The 20,295-nt window shown below is 41.8% G+C and overlaps 1 protein-coding gene, 1 long non-coding RNA gene and 1 pseudogene across 5 annotated transcripts in view; 2 read left to right on the top strand and 1 right to left on the bottom strand.

Annotated features, from left to right (window-relative positions):
- Positions 1–9,799: 9,799 nt before the first annotated feature.
- On the top strand, positions 9,800–11,345 carry LOC106974586 (phosphoglycerate kinase 1-like; annotated as a pseudogene).
- A 1,428-nt stretch (positions 11,346–12,773) lies between these two features.
- LOC128316047 (uncharacterized) lies at positions 12,774–17,848 on the top strand. The gene is made up of 3 exons (XR_008299433.1): positions 12,774–12,914; positions 16,571–16,636; positions 17,677–17,848. It is a non-coding gene; the product is annotated as an uncharacterized LOC128316047 (long non-coding RNA).
- RTN1 (reticulon 1) overlaps positions 14,952–20,295 on the bottom strand; it is a 351,234-nt gene continuing 345,890 nt past the window's right edge. For all 4 annotated transcript variants that reach the window (XM_053224512.1, XM_053224513.1, XM_027065842.2 and 1 more), the window contains 2 exons: positions 20,152–20,210; positions 14,952–15,778 (listed from right to left, as the gene is read on the bottom strand). In XM_053224512.1, coding sequence (XP_053080487.1) covers positions 15,736–15,778; positions 20,152–20,210 — 102 coding nt within the window. In that variant the 3' untranslated portion in view covers positions 14,952–15,735. The remainder of the gene's footprint in view (positions 15,779–20,151; positions 20,211–20,295) is intronic.

The raw sequence follows: 20,295 nt of genomic DNA on the forward strand, positions 1-20,295 counted from the left end.
GGTAAGGGGTAATTAAAGCTGCAGATGGAATTAGGGGTTATAATCAGTAGACCTTGAGATAGGGAAAGTATTCTAGATTATCCAGATGGGCCCAGTGTAACCACAAGAGTCCCTAGAAATGGAAGGAGGGAGACAGGAGAATCAGTGTCAGAGTTAGAGATTTAACGACACTGCCTTGCTGCCTTTAAAGATGGATGAAGGGCCACGAGCCAAGGAATGCAGGTGGCCTCTAGAAAGTGGAAAAGGAAAGGAAAGAGACTCTCCCTTTAAATTTCCAGAAGAAACATAGCCCCGCAGACCCCTTGATTTTTAGCCCAGTGAGACTTCTAAAGTCCAGAAGTGTAAGATAATAAATCTGTGTTGTATTAAGCCATTAAGTTTGTGGTAATTTGTTACAGCAGCCATAGGAAACTAATCCAGCGGGTAATGTGAACTTTTTTCTTCACAGTATTTTTGTATTTAAATATTTTTCCGTAAGCATGTATACCTTTGTAGTTAGAAAAAAAGTAAAGCTTTTTAAAATTTTTTTTTCAACGTTTTTTATTTATTTTTGGGACAGAGAGAGACAGAGCATGAGCGGGGGAGGGGCAGAGAGAGAGGGAGACACAGAATCGGAAACAGGCTCCAGGCTCTGAGCCATCAGCCCAGAGCCTGACGCGGGGCTCGAACTCACGGACCACGAGATCGTGACCTGGCTGAAGTCGGACGCTTAACCGACTGCGCCACCCAGGCACCCCAAAGTAAAGCTTTTTAAAATAAAAACATAAAGAAAACATATGCTTAATATAATTGTCTAAAAATTTTTTTTGATCCTTCAGTAGCTATAGATGCTGTTCACTGAGTCAAAAGCCACATCTCACTTCTCTTATGCATGTTTTTTACTTCAGTAATACAGATAGATTTATGTTTCACTTAATATTTTTTAAGTTTATTTATTTATTTATTTTTAGTAATTTCTATACCCAGTATTGGGCTCAAACTCATGACCCAGAGATCAAGAGTTGGATGCTCTTCCAGTTGAGCTAGTCAGGTGCCCCTGTTCCAGTTATTTTTTTTTTCAAATTTTTATTTATATTCTAGTTAGTTAACATATAGTCTAATCCGGGTTTCAGGAGCAGAATTTAGTGATTCATCACTTACATTTAATACCCGGTGCTCATCATAACAAGTGGCCTCCTTCATACCCATCACCCATTTAGCTCATCCCCACTCACATCCCTCCATCAACCATCAGTTTGTGTTTGTTCTCTATTATTAAGAATCTCTTATGGTTTTCTTCCCTCTCTCTTTTTTCCCTTCCCCACGTTCATTTGTTTTGTTTCTTAAATTCCACATATGACTGAAATGATATGATATTTGTCTTTCTCTGACTGACTTAGCTCACTTAGCATAATACATTCTACTTCCATCCATGCTATTGCAAATGGCAAGATTTCATTCTTTTTTATCACCGAGTAGTATTCCATTGTATATATAAACCACATCTTTATCCATTTATCGGTTGATGGACATTTGGGTTCTTTCCATAGTTTGGCTGTTGTTGATAATGCTTCTATAAACATTGGAGTGCATGTGCCCCTTTTAATCTGTATTTTTGTATCCTTTGGATTAATACCTGGTAGTGCAGTTGCTGGGTTGTAGGGTAGTTCTATTTTTAACTTTTTGAGGAACCTCCATACTGTTCTCCAGAGTGGCTGCACCAGTTTGCCTTCCCAACAACAGTGTAAGACAGTTGCCCTTTCTCTGCACCCTCACCAACATCTGTTGTTTCCTGTGTTGTTAATTTTAGCCATTCTGACAGGTGTCAGGTGGTATCTCATTGTGGCTAACAGACACATGAAAAGATGCTCCCCATCACTCATCATCAGGGAAATACTAATCCAGTTAATATTTTTAAAGCAGACTTTTGCTCGATAGCCAGGACCACATATTAGAATTCCCCAGTCCTATGCTGAAATTGATTATTTATGGTTAACAAGTTGTTTCTGTTTACCTTTCACTGCTAACAGGGCCAAGAGAACCCAACTGCTGCCTGGAGTTTGACCCCTCAGTTGCATAGGAATATATATCCCCCTGTATTTAGGCTCATTGCAGTTTCTGCAGTATCCGATGTTTACATGCTCTTTGAGGATGATACCTCAAATTCTTAATTGTGTTTCTAGACCCTGGGTTAGACCTGGCCCACATACCATTCTTGATAGATGTCTCAAGCATCTCACATTTGGAAAGTGGTTGCATGTTGTAGGGCTTGCATGCAACATCTCACATCTGGAAAGGGTTGTATGTTTAGTGTATCAAGATCCATGATGGTTCAGTACTCGACCATGCTCAAATCCTTGAGAAGTGAGACTTCTAGCAAACTGAGTCTCTGTCATCCTCACTCTTAATGTTACCAGTGCCAAATGCAGGGCCTAATATCTGGCACATGGCCTTGCCTCCCCATCAGTGGTTGGTCAATAGGATCTCTTTATCAGTTTGCCATCGTTAGCATGTTGTCTTTCATTGTCAGGCTTGTTGCTTCATGGTCACAGATGGCTATTGTAACCCCAGACATCATGCCCTTGTACAAATCAGGAAGAAGTGGAAAGGGGCCACATGTAGAAGCCCCTCTTCTCTTTCACCAGGGAAGGAAATCTTCCCAGCTTCCTTCCAACACACTTATGTCTCAATAGCCAGAGCTGGGTCACAAGGTCACCCACAAAAGGGACGTTTACAACCGTGAGTGTCTGGATTTCCAGCTTCTGTGGAGTTGGCAAGAGAAGAGGCTTCCAAATAGCTAGAGGATTACCAATGGAATGTCACCCATACATGGGTTCTCCAGACTAATATTTATCATCTGCAACATCAGGCCCAAACCAGTTGGTTGGGTGGGCCTTTCCTAAGGGTTGCAAGGGAATCAGTGAAGCTTCTAGGATTGAATAGAAAGGATGTCTTGGGGGCGCCTGGGTGGCTCAGTAGATTAAGTGTCCGACTTTGGCTCAGGTCATGATCTCACGGTTCGTGAGTTCAAGCCCCATGTCAGGCTCTGTGCTGACAGCTCAGAGCCTGGAGCCTGCTTCAGATTCTGTGTCTCCCTCTCTCTCTGCCCTTCCTCTACTTGTGCTGTCTCTTTCTTTCAAAAATAAGTAAACGTTAAAAAAAAATTAAAAAAGAAAGCATGTCTTGGTTCTCCCCTATATTGGTAGGATCTCCCCCATTTAAGCCTTCACATTGATTTTATGCCTAGGTAAGCAAGATGGTTATACATTAAACAAAGATTCCCTACCCCTTGGACTTCTCGCAGCTTCTAAAGTGCTTATCTCAAAGTTAGGCTATAATTCTCAGCTTCAGTGACTCCATCACACAGTCATTTGTGGCAAAATGGTAGGAAGAGCAAGTCCCCTAGTTAATGCCTGATTGTTAGAGAAGGAAACAGATGGATTAGTGCCCCCTGATGGGAGTTATGCCAAACCAGGAAAACAAGGCATTACCAAAGAAGGATAGACTATGTTGGTGTTTGGAGCAGCACGTGATTAAGAGTTCTCCTTTTCAGGGGCACCTGGGTGGCTTAGTTGGTTAAATATCCAACTCCTGATTTTGGCTCAGGTCATGATCTTGTGGTTCATTGGGTCAAGCCTCACCTTTGGCTGTGTGCTAACATCAGAGATGCTTGGGATTCTTTCTCTCTCTCCCTCTCTCTCTCTGCTCCTCCCCCACTTGCACTTGCATTCACTCTCTCTCTAACAAATATTTTTTTTTAAAAGAAGAGTTCTTTTCGACTTTGTCTCTTGACTACTTGTTTTCATCCATCATCGGCAATTTCTTAGGGCTAAACAGATTTGGATCAAATAGTGATGGCATCATTTGCTAGTGATTTTAGATTGGCTTGGGTAGTTTAACCCCTTAGTCTCCATTCTTCATTTGAAAAATGGGATTTTACACACTGGGATTCTGAAGCTTAAGCAGAATAATGACGTCCTCACCACAGACCCCATGCTATTTCCTATCTTTTCCTTCCGCTAAATGGAAAATAAAAAACATTTCTTCTGGGGGTGCCTGGGTGGCTCAGTCGGTTGAGTGTCCGACTTCGGCTCAGGTCACGATCTCACGGCTCGTGAGTTCGAGCCCCGCGTCAGGCTCTGTGCTGACAGCTCGGAGCCTGGAGCCTGCTTCATATTCTGGGTCTCCCTCTCTCTCTCTCTGCCCTCTCCTGCTCACGCTGTCTCTGTCTCTCAAAAATAAATAAGATAAACATTAAAAAAATTTTTTTAAAAAACAAAACATTTCTTCCGAAATACAAATTCTAATGTCCTTTCTGTCCCCCTCACCTTCCTTAAACCTCTCGGTCATTCAAACATTAGTGAAACTTGTTGTAATTAAATCAAAAGTTGCTGTCCCAGAGGTGGGAAGTCGGTTTTGTTTCCATGTCCTGTCTATTGGATGGCAGGGACTGCCTGGCGTGCTCAGTTAGGGAGAGTTTTGAGGGCAAACATTGGCACAAAGGGAAAGAGCCTGCCAGGCACCAGAGAAAGCCATGGTTGCACATGAGCCAACATCTGACTTATTGGTTCACGTGTTGATTGGGTGCTTGCTGTGTGCTGAACATTGTGCGAGCACTGGGCACATACAACAGAGGCCTATAGGTGGCATCGGGGAAGGCCTCTCTGAGGAACGGACACCTGAGCCGTGAGAAGGAGCCGGATTTCTCTTGTTACTCTCTTAGAGAAGGAAAATCAGGGTTCGGAGAGAGAGAACACAAAAAGAGTACAGTGAAAGAAGAAGAGGAAGGTGAGAGAGTATAGGTGGGAATCTGGAGATGTCAGCTGTCAATCTCCCAAGATCCTCCTTTCTTTTTGTTATGCCTAGAAGTTTACTTTCTCTGATGAATCCAGGTCAATTGGGCTTTGTCACATCCTAACACTAATCAGTGCTTTGACTAAACACATGGATAAGATCTGTCCTCTGTTCTCAAGAAAATGGCCCAGAAGTTAGGGGAAAAGGGTAGCTTCTGAAGTACAGTTCACAACCAAGTGTAATTCCTGTATGGTATAGTGTGGTATCACACCTCCAAAACATTTTGTGCTTTTACAACATGTGCATTTTATAACTGCTGCCATGAGTTATGTAGTTCTTTATCATCATTCTCCAGGGCAATTATTATGATTATCTTATTTTTCAGAAAATGACACCAAGATGAGAGTCAATCATCTTGGGGATAACCTTGGGACAATGACAGAACAATCCTTCTGACTCCAAGTCTGAGACACATTCAGCTCTACCAGAGCTGTTTTGTGACTCCCCAACCAGGGCAGGGAGCTGGGGCTGGGGTGGGGATGTCAGCAGAGTCACGGAGTGTGGCCAATGAGCATGGAGCACATGGAGAGGAGAAGCAGGAGCCCACCAGAAATTTGGGTGGTGATTTCACCGTAAAGGGCCTCGAATTCTAAGCTCAGGAGTTTGGATTTTATGCTTCCGGCCCTGCTGCTGTGAGAATGTTGATGGAGAACAGATTAAGCTGCTCCCTGCTGGCAGCTGCTTGGTAGTTGTTTATTTTTGCCTAAGGTAACATTTTATGGTATACAGAATGTCATTATTAATTACAGGCATTATGATATTTTCAAGTGAGCATCTGAAGAGTAATTAGAAATTAAATTGGGCCTGAAACAACAATGCCATATTTAGCAAGAATGTCATTCTTCTCTGAAGTCCCTGATGTTTCAGGTGGCATCCTTATTTAGAAAGTTAGCAATGATTGGGGCACATGGGTATCTCAGTCCATTAAACGACTAACTCTTGATTTCAGCTCAGGTCATGATCTCATGGTTTGTGGGTTCAAGCCCCATGCCAGGCTCTTTGCTGACAGTGTGAAGCCTGCTTCAGATTTTCTCTCCCTCTGTCTCTGCTCCTCCCCCACTCTCTCTGTCTTAAAAATAAGTAAACATTAAAAAAATCTTAGAAAGGCAGCAATGATGGTATGAATATAGCAATGAAGGTAGCACTTAGCATTTTTTCTAGATATTTCCAACACTCAAGATCTTTAAGTAGCAGTATTCTTGTTTTCCTTATTTTAATCTATTTAATTTTTAGAAAAAAAATTTTTAATGTTTATTTATTTTTGACAGAGAGAGAGCACAAGCTGGGGAGGGGCAGAGTGAGGGAGACACAGAATCCCAAGCAGACTCAGGCTCTGAGCTGTCAGCACAGAGCCGGACACGGGCCTTGAACTCACAGATCGTGAAATCATGACCTGAGCCAAAGTCGGTCGCTTAACTGACTGAGCCACCCAGATGCCCCAATGTAATTATTTTTAAAAAGTGTTTTAGATATGATTCATCTGAAGATGATTCAGTAAAGATCACTGGAGTAGGTAAGCTCTCCATTTGATTTAAAAATCTGTCCTCTCTCTCTTTTTTGTCTTTAGCAAATTTAGAAAATGTCAGATAACACTGGCTGACTGTTCTTTCCATATATGGCTGCAGTTGAGATTTTCCAGATTCATTTGGAAAATAAAAATATAAGTAAGTCATTCCAGCTTTCAATCCCATTCCTTCCCACCCCCTCAAGGACCTTTCTCAATCAGCTCCCCCTCACCTCATGTGTTAGTCAGAACTCTTGCCCAGGCATCTTACTAAACCCTTCTGCCACCCTCCCTCTCTGTTTCCCATCATTACCAAACTTCTTAAGTGTGGTCTACATCTCGGCAGTCGTGCATCCCTTCACCATGAATTCTGAATTGCCTCCTCATCTTCTAACAGCCTTTCCTCCAGCCCCATTCCCACCCATCTTCTTTCCTGAAGGATTCAATATCATTACCCACTTTCCCCAGACCTTCTCTAGAAATTCATTCCTCATTGGTTCTGACTATTCCCCCTTCACTTCCCCTCTCTCTGGCTTCTCGTCTTCTTCCTCCTGTTTGTTACAAGGGGGTGATCTGCCTGGGCTCCATCCTTGGTCTTCTCTTCATGCTCTCTAAACTCCTCCCTCTACGGAAATGAATCTACACAAATAACTCTCAGGGTGTATCTCTTGCCCAACCTCTCCCGAAACTACTGGTCTTGTAAACTAAACATCTTCATCCGGCTGTGCTGCAGCATGTCGAAGTCAACCTGTTCAAGATCAAAGTCTGCATTGCAGGTGGTTTCTCTGCCTACTGAGATGCCAGCCCATCTCAGAGCTGTCTCATTCATAAATTCTTCCTTGATCCCAATAATCTCAGAGCCTCCAAAGCACTTTGTTCAAACTTTTCATGGATGGCAATTATCCTAGACTGAGTGGTCTTACAGTTTTCTGTGTAGTATCTTATTACTAAATAGCTTGGTAACCTTTCTGCCTTAATTTTCTCATCTGTAAAATGGGGCCTTCATTGTAACGTACTCACGAGAATTAAGCAAATTAGTATAAAGTGTTTAAAACAATGCCTGGAACAAAATGAGCCACTCCATAAATTTAGTTGTTGCTATTATCTCTATACTAAGAACTCTTTAAAAGAGAGGACTGTGTTTTACAACTCTTTGAATCTCTTGTAGCACCCAGCATAGCAATTTGCACATAACAGATGCTTAAGATATTACTGAAATGGATAATAGGAAAAGAGCCATGCATTCAGAATTTTTAAAAATATATAATTCAGGGGCATCTGGGTGGCTCAGTCGGTTGGGCGTCCGACTTCGGCTCAGGTCATGATCTCACAGTTTGTGAGTTCGAGCCCCGCGTCGGGCTCTGGGCTGACAGCTCAGAGCCTGGAGCCTGCTTCAATTCTGTGTTTCCCTCTCTCTCTGCCTCTACCCTGCTTGTGCTCTCTGTCTCTCATAAATTAATAAACGTTAACAATTAAAAAATATGTATACATAATTCAAAATCTTCCGCAGTTCAGCATTTATTAGAAAAAAATACTAGAGGAAAAAGGCTACTTCTTCAGGGTCTCATAGCACTTTTATATCCAGGCCAGTATGGCAAGAACTGACATTCATGAAGATATTAATGATCATTGCTATTGCAAGACCCTGAAGGACATTTTGAATCACCAGATTCTAAGTCAATTGGTTCTAAGATTGGTTCCAAGTTAATTTTATTATACCTGAATTATTATTCAATTTTTATTTAAAAATGGTAACTTGAGGCGCCTGCATGGCTCAGTTGGTTAAGCTTCCGACTTCAGTTCAGGTCATGATCTCACGGTTGGTGAGTTCGAGCCCCACATCAGGCTCTGTGCTGACAGCTCAGAGCCTGGAGCCTGCTTCGGATTCTGTGTCTCTCTAACCCTCCCCACTTGAGCTCTGTCTCTCTCTCAAAAATAAATAAACATTTAAAGAAAAAATGGTAACTCTTACTTAACTATGATTTCACAGTGAATGAGATTTCGGATTTCTCAGTTTTGCCAGATGAATGAGCTTCTGAAGTTGAAAAATGAATGGTCACAGCGGCTTGAGCTATTACGATTTCTTTTTCTGTTGCAATGTGGATGCGTGTTACGGTTTAGGATGAATGTGTGTGTAAAATTAAGTCATGGTATAGAGCTCTTTAAGGTTTGTGCACTTTCTTTTTTGCCCCTGTTGATGGCAGGGTTGTTAGGTAATGCCTGAATAAGTACCTTCTTCTTTAATCACAAAGGTCAAAGCAAAATTGTGTGTTTGGGAAAATACTCCATCCTCTGCAGTTAAGCCTTTGGAATTTGTATGTTCTTCCAGTAAATGCCCATTTATGGTTCATATACTTTAGTGATTTTCTTTACTAGCAACCAAATAGTCTTGCTGAGTCAGCACTGCTTCTGAGCTAGAGACTGTAGGGAGAGGGGCAGAGAAACACAGGAAAGACAGTGTCACTCAATGGTAAGAGCCCAGACAAACAGGGTTCCAAGTCCTTGCTTTATCACTTGGTAGTTGTGTAAACTTGTGTCAGTTATTTAAACATCTTTAGTTACAGTTTACTCATTTGGACAATACATATAAAAATATTAATCATGTAGGATTTTGAAATTCTGAGGATTAGAAACGATGTTTGTAAAGAGCCCAGCATAGTGTCTGACTCAATGATGCTATATCATTGCTAAAAGGTGTCATTTAATAGCCTTAAAATAATTGTTTTAAAATGATCTATTAACTAATAAATCAGATAGCTAAATTACATATATATTAGTCAATTGGCTCAAAACATTTAATATAATACCCAACTTGGAATTTAAAGAATGTAAATAAAACTAAGGTAAATGTTTGTAAGAATGAAAAAAGTTAAATGTACTTTACCTAGTAAGAAACCCTAGAAGCCCAGGAGGAAAGGCTCTTGGTTTAGCACTGTTCTTCCCAATGTAGGTAGGGAGATTAAAGACTCTGCCATAAACTAGGCACCCACATGGATTCACGCAGATAACCTAACAGAACATAATAGAGTCCCTGAAGAAATCTCCATCTATTCTGTTAGGAATATATTTTGTGGTAGCCAGCATCTGGGTGTTCCCTCCCACTGAGGGGAAACAAAAAGCCACGGGCTACATTCCATTAAGCAAAAAGGAAGACGGTATCAATTTGCCATCAAGAGATTATAGAGGGATAGATTCCCACGATGCGGGGCTCAAACCCACAAACCGTGAGATCATGACCTGAGCTGAAGTCGGATGCTTAACTGACTGAGCCACCCAGCGCCCTTTAAATTCCCTTTTGATTTCCTTTTTGACCCAGTGATTGTTCAAGATTGTATTGTTTAATTTCCACATATTATGTGAGTTTTCCCATTTTCTTGCTTTTAATGATTTCTAGTTTCATTCCATTGTGGTCAGAAATGATACATGGTATAATTTTATCTTCTTAAATTTGTTAAGACTTGTTTTGTCAGTGATTCTGCGTGCGATTGGAGCACACGTTGGCCGCTTTCTTCTCCGCTGTTTAAGCCTTCAGCCTTGCTGCCATTGAATTGCCAAGATGTCGCTTTCTAATAAGCTGACTCTGGACAAGCTGAACGTGAAGGCGAAGTGGGTCATCATGAGAGCGGACTTCAACGTTCCAATGAAGAACAACCAGATAACAAACAACCAGAGAATCAAGGCTGCCATCCCAGGCATCAAATTCTGCTTGGACAATGGAGCTAAGTCAGTTGTTCTTATGAGCCATCTGGGCCCGCCTGATGGTGCCCCCACGCCTGACAAGCCAGTTGCTTGGAGCCAGTTGCTGTAGAACTCAAATCTCTGCTTGGCAAGCATGTTTTATTCTTAAAGGACTGTGTGGGCCCAGAAGTGGAGAAAGCTTGTGCTGACCCACCTGCTGGGTCTGTCATCCTGTTGGAGAGCCTCTGCTTTCATGTGGAGGAAGAGGGGAAGGGAAAAGATGCTTCTGGGAATAAGGTTAAAGCTGAGCCAGCCAAAATAGAAGCCTTCCAAGCTTCACTTTCCAAGCTAGGAGATGTCTATGTCAATGATGCTTTCGGCACTGCTCACCAAGCCCACAGCTCCATGGTGGGAGTCAATCTGCCACAGAAGGTTGGAGCTTTTCTTGATGAAGAAGGAGCTGAACTACTTTGCCAAGGCCTTGGAGAGCCCCGAGTGACCCTTCCTGGCCATCCTGGGCGGAGCTAAAGTTGTAGACAAGATCCAGCTGATCAATAATATGCTGGACAAAGTCAATAAGATGATTATTGGTGGTGGGAATGGCTTTTACCTTCTTCCTTAAGGTGCTCAACAACATGGAGATTGGCACTTCTCTGATGAAGAGGAAGCCAAGATCGTCAAAGATCTGATGTCCAAAGCTGAGAAGAATGGTGTGGAAATTACCTTGCCTGTTGACTTTGTCACTGCTGAAAAGTTTGATGAGAATGCCAAGACAGGGCAAGCCACTGTGGCCTCTGGCATAACTGCTGGCTAGATGGGCTTGGATTGTGGTCCTGAGAGCAGCAAGAAGTATGCTGAGGCAGTCGCTTGGGCTAAGCAGATTCTGTGGAATGGCCCTGTGGGCATATTTGAATGGGAAGCTTTTGCCCAAGGAACCAAAGCCCTCATGGATGTGGTGGTGAAAGCCACTTCCAGGGGCTGCATCACCATCATAGGTGGTGGAGACACTGCCACTTGCTGTGCCAAATGGAACACAGAGGATAAAGTCAGCCATGTGAGCCCTGGGGGTGGTGCCAGTTTAGAGCTCCTGGAAGGTAAAATCCTTCCTGGGGTGGATGCTCTCAGCAGTGTTTAGTACTTTCCTGCCTTTTGGTTCCTGTGCACAGCCCCTAAGTCAACTTAGCACCTGTTGCATCTCTACTTGGCATTAGCTAAAATCTTCCCCCATGTCAAGATTCAGCTAGTGGCTAAGAGATGTAATGCCAGGAACCCTTAAAACAGTTACATGGCATCTCAGCTCTTCTTTACCGCACCAAGATACCATCTGAATTTCTTAGTGACTAAACCGTTGTGCATTCTAGATTGCATATATTTATATTTTGCCTGTTAAAAGAAAATGAGCTGTGTTAGCTTCCCTTTTTGAAGTAGCTTATTCTGATTAGCTTTGTCGTTGTTTCACTGCTCAGCATGGAAATAAGATGAAATTCTAACTGTGGGTAGGTAGGGAGACAAAGTGGTGATCTATTCAATAAATAATAAAAGTATCCATTGAAACTGGAAAAAAAAGACTTGTTTTGTCACCTAACATGTGACCCATCATGGAGAATGTTCCATGTGCACTTCAGAAGATTGTGTATTCTTCTGCTGTTGGGTGAAAAGTTCTGTATATGTCTGTTGGGTCTATTTGGTCTCTAGTGTTGCTCAAGTCCCTTGTTTCTTTCAATCTTTCTGTCTGGGTGTTCTGACCATTATTGAATGTAGGGTGTTGAAGTCTCCTACTATTATTGTTTATTGTCAATGTATACTTTCAGATCTGTCAATATTTGTCTTACATATTTAGATGTTCTGATATTGGATGCATATATTTTTACAACTGTTATATGTCCCTGTTAAACTGACCCTTTCATCATTATATAATGACCTTCTTTGTCTCTAAATACAGTTTTTGACCTAAAATCTACTTTAGCAACCAGTTTCATACTTGAGTCTCTTGTGTTGCTGTTTAGTGTCCTTTCATTTCTACTTGAGCCCTCCCCCCGCCCCCCCTTTAAAAGCCAGAAGGAGCTCATTCCAGTAGAATCCCTTTAGAAGGAAACTGTGGCCTAGGATACAAAAGAATTCATTTCAATTTATTCATCAAAGAAAAAGTGAACTAATTCTGTAATGTTGAATGTATCAAAAAGAAAAAAAATCATTTTGAGGAGCTTAAATATGGTGCCCAGTATAAAGCAGTAGAGAAGCAGGTTGGAATCTGAAGGCAAATGGCCCTTTTGCCTGGATCAGCAGAGCACTAAACCACTACTACAATGGCTAACACCAAAACACCAGTGGTGGCTCTTTCATGTCCCCTACCTCTTCTCTGTACTCTAACGAGAGCGCTAAAGTTTGGGTGCTGGGAGCTCTCTTCAAGGACAGTGCGGTGATTACTAGAACCCTGTAGTAGTGAAGTGAGGTCCAGCATTCGGCCACACTCAAGTACCTTTGAGTAAGAAAGGAGCCAGTTCACTTCTTTTCAGCAGTACTTCCCTAGTGGGGAACAAGGGGAGAAATAGGTCTGGGATCTACACAGGAGGCAAAGTCTTCAAAATGGCATAAGGGCCATTGTGAGGCCTGGGGTGGTGTGATGGGTTGAATTGTGTCCTGCCAAAAAGAGACCTTGAAGTCCCTAACCCAGTACCTCAGAATACGACCTTAGTTGGAAATAGGGTCTTTTACAGAGACAATCAAATTCAAGTGAGGTCACAAAGGTGTACCCTGATCCACCATGATTGCTATCCTTCTGAAAAGAGGAAATCTGGATACAGAGAGAAGACCATGGGAAGACACACAGGGAGGAGATGGCCATGTGCCTGGAGTGATGTATCTACAAGCCAAAGAGCACCATGCAATGCTGGCAGAGGTAAGGAAGGACTCTCCCCTAGAGCTATCAGAGAGAACATGGCCTTGCCAACACCTTCACTTCAGACTTCTAGCCCCCAGAACTGTGAGGGAGTAAAGTTCTATTGCTTTAAGTCATCCAGTTTTTGGCATTTTGTTAGGGCAACCCCAGAAAACTAACACAGGTGGGGAAAGAGGACCTTTACTCCTGAAATGAGCCGTAAGGCATACCACAGCTTCTGTGTCTCCCTACCCTGTGTTTGTTTGGCTCATCCATAGGCCGTAAAATTTTTGTACTGTGCACAGCTTTCAGGATGACCTCACTCACTCTGGGTCCCTGGGAGATCCTGTTCTTGGTCCTCTTCTTACCTGTTCATAGAGTCCTCACATTATATCCATCGCCCAGAATATCATGTTGACTGATATTATGTGCCCCATGCTCCCTTTGGTAAAATTCTATGTCCATACCTATCATTTTGTAAAGACAGGGGTTTCCTCGGGAAACGTTCTCCACCACTGCCAGCAAATGGAAATTTCTCCTTAGATCCTCCTGATGCGTGGCTGCTTAGGAAAGGAATTCTGGGCTAACAGGAGGGAGGAAGATGCTGCGAATGCAGATGTGGGGGGGAGGTTAATTCTACACAGTAAAGCTTTTGGAGGAAACTTCATCTCAAAGGGTTGGAGACTGGAAAGCACACATAGAGAAAAAAGATCCTCTTCTGTACCTACTAACCATAAAGAATGGCAGGCACCAAACCCAGTTTAATATCTTCCTCCCCCATACCAGGTCTTCTGGGATTTCTACCCTGAAAAATGGTATTGGGTTCTCCTGAACAGCCAGTCTCAGACAGAGCTGGGCTAAGGCGAGGCACACGAGCTGCCAAGGGCGTGAAATTTGAGGAGGGCCAAGGTCAGCCTTGGTGTTGAAACCCCGCATCTAGTCCATCACCAACTCCGATCCCATCTCCCTCCACATCATCTCCTAGAGGCTCCTCTGGGCACAGTGGGTGCTTGGCACTCAAACTCCTTAGCATTCACGTTTCTTCCTAGTGGTCTCAACCCAGCCTTTCAGCTTCACCTGGCACCACATCTTCAGCCCAAGCACCTTACAACCCATTTCAACTTGTCACTCACCATTCTCAGTGGATGCCATGTATTTCTGTGACTTAGCATCTTAGGTGATGTTCTCTCTACGTACTGGGATGAACCACCTTCTCCATCTGGAAAACCCAGCTGCGAAGTTCACCTCCTCTGAGAATCCTTCTCTGTTGCTCTAGTCTGGTAAGACAGCTCGTATTTCCTGCTGCCTTTTATTTAGTTAGTTTATTTAGTTTTCACATAGCCAACTCCCATCTCCTGCCATACTGGCCGTTGGCACAATGTCCAGTTGCCCTTATGGTTGTCACACCACTTTGTACACAAGGGTACCTCCATAAGTGCTTATGAAGCCCAAGCGTAAAACTGGTCAAAGGCAGCGTTTTGTAAGTTACTGTTCCTTTTTTCTCCTACTACTTTTATTTTTCCCACTGCTACTATTTTCATCCACTTCTTCCTCATCATCTCTGACTTTTGATCTTAACAGTGAAATAAAATACGCAATTGGATTTTTATGAAAAGCAGCAAGCAATCCTTAGAAGATTTGTCTTGATGATGGCAGGAACTGTCATCTCTCTTACTCACAGCCCTCTTCTCTGTGCTTGGCACCCAGTAGGTCCTCAAGAAATAGTTACCAAAAGAGTGGCTTCCTAGCAAATATAATTATTGCATATTATTATAAGAAGTCTATAGAAGGACTTTATATATATATAAAACTACTTAAGATATCTACATCAATCCCACACAGTACAACATGAAGAGTATTTTCCAGTTTTACTACTCTGTAGTGACTTCTATAAAGACCCCAAAGGAACCATATACTAAGTTGAAGTTGGACCATGCAGTCCTGAAGACAGGAATAAAGTGAGCTCTTGGTCTCAGGCTTCCCAGCCTGTCCTCAGAAGATTCTAGCTCTTAGAACTTTTGCATTTTCTGGTAAGACCACAAGAAGAGAGGGAGAAGGTTTTACATTTAGTAACATTTATTTATGCATTCAGTATCAAGTACATAAGTGCAAATATCCAGAGTCCATAATTAGGTCCATTAGGAACTACAGAGAAAGTAATACAAATCGTAATAAAGTTAACATGCTGGTACTTTTTTTTTACCATACATGTAAATCAGCCTGTCAGTCCCACACAACAAAAGTACTGCATGTTTTTTTGGGGGGGAGGGCAGGGAGGAGGGGTTATTCATTTATTTAATTCTTTTAAGTTATACAAAACTGATTACCAGAAGTACGGTCGACTGTTTTTATTTTTATGTTGTGTGTTGGAAAAACACTAAAACATCAGTCTACAATTCTATATATTGTTATTAAAGATTAATCCAACCAGCAACCCAAGGACATATAAGCGATTTCCACTACTGCATCAGTGCACTCGGCAGGAAGGGCCTAGCCACGGGGAACGTCAGAAGCTACAGAAGCATTGCAGAGAGAAGGAGGAGAACACCGAAGAAGACAAAATAAGCTGGGCTCTCACCATCATGCACTTTTTTTTTTTTTTTTTTAGCAACACAAAATTAAAACCACATCTAATACACTTTTCTCTATACTTTAGTGCTTGACACAAGTGACTCAAATATCCTAAGAGTACAGGAACAGCCTAAAAACAGCTGTTTTAAAGTTTGTCTCTAAGATTATGGTACTGGGGGGAGAAACAATCAATTTGCAGTAACATGTAAGAACAGAGTTGTTACCACTCCAGACATTCTGGTTTGTGTCCAGTCCCTGGTGGGATATCGGTTTACTCAGCATGCCTTTTAGCGCCTGGGATTTTAGCCTGAATCCTAAAAAGACAATATCAAAAAACAGTAAGTCACGAGTGTTATTAATAAAATCATTTTGTGACTTCATCATGTGCTGTTGACGTAATTAGCTAGCTGACCAAATAGGCTAATATTCCAAAAGATACTAAAGTATGTGAGTGTCTGTGAACACATTTCTATGCAACAATAGAGACCTATTTCTGTGCATCTACCTGAGACCCAGAGATGACTGGGACAGGCTCTATCCATCTATTCCACATAGAGAAGGGAGTGGCACTGAGGTCTACTGCACCAGGTCTAGGACTTTCTCCACACTCCTCTTAACCAGTCTCTAGGCAGTAATAGGATGATGGTGCTGATGGCGATGATCGTGCTGATGTCTAATATTTATTGTGTCTTACGTCCAATCCAAGTAAAAGTACTTTATAGACATTATCTCATTTAATCCCCAACAACCATGTGAGTTAAGTATTTAACATTACTGATGTGCAGATAAGGAAACCAGCTCAGAGAGTCAAATAACATTTATGATGAACTCATGTAGCTAAAAATACCAGAAATGGACTCAAAGTAGTCTGATTCCAAAGATCATGTTCTTCACTGTTTTACTAAAATGATGTCGGTTCTTCTGCTGGGAATCATTCTAACATGGGATCAGAATTTCAGAGGTGAAGGAGCCTTAGAGGTAAGACCCCACCAAGAAATTTCCTTCCAGATTTAGTGTCAGGTAAAACAGGTTCTCTTCAAAAACTGCTGTTCCTTCCTTTCTGATAGCAGGACCGATATAACTTACGTAGTTTCTCTTTTTGCTAGCTACCGAGAAGCTCAGATCCAAATCTGAATGAAGCTCAATTATAGAAACCACATTAGTCCTTACGGGTAATGTTTTCTGTTTCTTTTCACAGCCTTGATTTCCAATTTTAATGAACAATTACATTGCACATGTAGGTTCATACATCGTACATTCTTTGTCTTTTCTCCTTTCCACTTTAACAGGCCTAGACTCTTGTCACCTTTTGTGAATTACCATAGTCTCCTAGCTGACCTGATTACGTTTCCACTCCCCTGTTCAGTTCTCCTCTCACTAGATTGTCACAGTATGCACATCTGTGTGCACATACTGTGCATATCACCCCCGCATAAAAACATCAGGGGTTGTCCATTTCCTGTTGGGCCAGAGTCACCATTCCTTACAGCGTTCAATACTTGACCTCAGCCTCTCTTTCTAGAGTCTTGGCAGTTGATCTTTCCACTCATTTAAGCTTTAGACACACTGGTGGACTCATTATTTCCTACATGACCTACATTTTCATGCTTCTCCCTTTGCTTACATTATCTCTTCTTCCTGCAATGTCTTTCCCCTCATCACCCACATGATGAATGTTTACCCATCCTTCAAGGTTGCCATAGACTGAATATTTGTGTCCCCCACCCCACCCCCCTGCCCGTTGCTCAAAGTTGTATGTTGAAATTAACCCGCATTGTGTTGGTATTAGGGGATGAGGCCTTTCAGAGGTGATTAGGTCATGAGGGTGGAACTTTCATGAGTAGGATTAGTGCCCTATAAAAGAAACCCCAGAGAGCTCCCTTCCACTTCCACCGTGTGAGGACAGAGCAAGAAGTCTGTAACCTGAAAGAAGGCCCTAATTAGAGCCTGACCGTGCTGGCACTCTGATCTTGGACCTCCAGCCTCCAGAATGGCGAGACATAAATTTCTGTTGTTTATAAGCCACCAAGTCTATGGTACTTAGTACAGTGGCCTGAACTAAGACAAAGGCCTTCATTTTAGTGAGGATTTAATGCCATTTCCATTATCCCTCCAGGTAGGAACAGTTATTTCCTTATCTCCCTGACCTTAACATTTTATACAACTCCATTGTAGTTCTTATATTGTCTTATACTTATTTATCTCTTTACAGTTTTATCTGCACTGAGAGGCTGGGAGCTCTACTAGAGTGGGGATCAGCTCATTCATCTTTTTACCCTCTGTGCCTGTTCCATGGAGTACCTGGGGCATAACAGGCATGTCTCTTTTTGGAGCCAACCAACCTACTGACCAAATAAAAAATTAATAGATGTGATTTGTTCAAGATCCCCAAACTAAGTATTGGATAACTTAGGACTAGAATGTCTAGCTTCTGATTTCTAGGCTCCTATTCTGGTGTTCTCCTTCCTATTCCGGTGTTGCTACAGTTCCCCAAAACACAGCTCTAATTGCCAAAAAGTTACCTGGAGAGTTCATTAAAATATGGATTCCAGGTCCCCAATCCTAGAAATTCGAATTCTCTAGGTCTGTTTTAAGAATCTGGTAACTGGGGGCGCCTGGGTGGCTCAGTCGGTTAAGCGTCCAACTTCAGCTCAGGTCATGATCTCACGGTCCGTGAGTTCAAGCCCCGCGTCGGGCTCTGTGCTGACGGCTCAGAGCCTGGAGCCTGTTTCGGATTCTGTGTCTCCCTCTCTCTCTGACCCTCCCCCACTCATGCTCTGTCTCTCTCTGTCTCAAAAATAAATAAACGTTAAAAAAAAAATTAAAAAAAAAAAAAAGAATCTGGGAACTGGTGTCTTTGACAGTTTCCCAGGTTTTGGCAACCACCGACTTTTACACTATACCATGGTGCCATTCCTTAATACGAAATAATGAATACTTTATCCTCAGTTTGTTGATTTTCATGAGGTTTTAGTTGCATTTGGGTCCAAGGAGATAATTTCAGACATTTTGAAATGTGCCACAGATCTGATCTAGATCCAAATTCACCATGAATTTAGGAGGAAGAATTATGAGCAGTACACAATAAAACAAAACAAAAGAAAACAAGACAAAACGCTTCCTATAGTTTAGGAGAGAATCATAACCGATGATGTACAAATCAAATAGCAGAGGAACTTTAAAATGGTTGCTTTCTCTTATCTGTTGGTGTTGTTGATACATCATTGGCTGTCTAACATATTTCCCTCTAATTCTGACCACCACTGAGGTCTAGCCCCATGATCCTAAGATTAGGAGAGGGAGTTCAATCTCGACATAGTCTAGCCCTTTTGTGACATGTATTTCCAGTTGGAGCCTAGGTCAGCTTTTGATTAAAACAAAATCAGTAACAAAATGACAATATAAAAACTATCATTCCAGGTGGTTTAGACTGACGTAAATTTACAAACACTAAATTATTTAAAAATTATGAAGAACTAAGTTTAATGTCCATACTAGCTGTGGATACTTATAACTGGAATCTTTATTTGCTAATATACAAAGGAACCATAACGTAGAGTCTGTTTAAAGGGCTCCTGGGTGGCTCGGTCTGTTGAGTGTCCGACTTCGGCTCAGGTCATGAACTTGCGGTTCATGAATTCGAGCCCCGCGTCGGGCTCGCTGCTGTCAGTGCAGAGGCCACTTCAGATCCTCTGTTTCCCTCTCTCCACCCCTCCCCTGCTCAAGCTCTCTCCCTCTCTCAAAAATAAACATTAAAAAGAAGAAAAAATAAAAAGCAATGGTGTTAATTAAATAAGCAAACACACACCCTTGTTGAGTCAAAATGGTGTAACAGAAAATATAACAAATATTACAGATTTAAACATTTTTTCAAGTTGGAAAAATAATTTCAATGGTTTAAAAATCAGTGCTCTTTACAGTGAGTGTTGTATGTAAGCAATGAATCATGGGAATCTACCCCCAAAACCCAGAGCACACTGAGCACACTGTATGTTAGCCAATTTGACGATAAATTATATTTAAAAAAAATCAGTGCTCTTTATTGTTTGAAAGATTGAAAATGTATGTTAATTTAATGGTTTTTATCTCAATCAAACTGTTGTAAATTAATTTTAGTTTTCTGAATCAGGCTTCCTTCTTTCCTCCAACCCATCTTGTTCTTGGACATGAGCCAGTCTCCAGATAAAGCATAATATCGTTCATTCATTAGAACTCATTCATCATCATACCTGAATTAAACCACTGAAGTTTTATTTGATTAAGCATTTTAAAGTGTATAATTAATTTTCTGAAATAATATGATTGGGAAAGGTGTAAATGCCTGACTCCAGTAAGTGAATGATCATAAATGAACTTACTATTTTATTGTCCTTTTATTACCCATATCTAATTCACACAAATGCCTGCCTAAGATAGTCTCTCCTTTTGGGGCGCCTGGGTGGCTCAGTCGGTTAAGCGGCCGACTTCGGCTCAGGTCATGATATCGCAGTCCTTGAGTTCAAGCCCCGCGTCAGGCTCTGTGCTGACAGCTCAGAGCCTGGAGCCTGTTTCAGATTCTGTGTCTCCCTCTCTCTGACCCTCCCCCATTCATGCTCTGTCTCTCTCTGTCTCAAAAATAAGTAAACGTAAAAAAAAAAATTAAAAAAAAAGAGTCTCTCCTTTTTAGGAACTGCACTGTGTAACTTACTTTGCCACAACAGCGTTTATGTGAGTCCTCACAAGTCCCAGATATTGGTCAATCTGTGCCTACAAAGAAGAAGAAATCATGAGCACATCCAAAGGTCACAAGGTCAAAATTTAAGGTGACTATCTGACATGACACAGGACTTAC

This window comes from Acinonyx jubatus, chromosome B3 (genome assembly GCF_027475565.1).
Source record: "Acinonyx jubatus isolate Ajub_Pintada_27869175 chromosome B3, VMU_Ajub_asm_v1.0, whole genome shotgun sequence".
Taxonomy (NCBI): Eukaryota; Metazoa; Chordata; class Mammalia; order Carnivora; family Felidae; genus Acinonyx; species Acinonyx jubatus.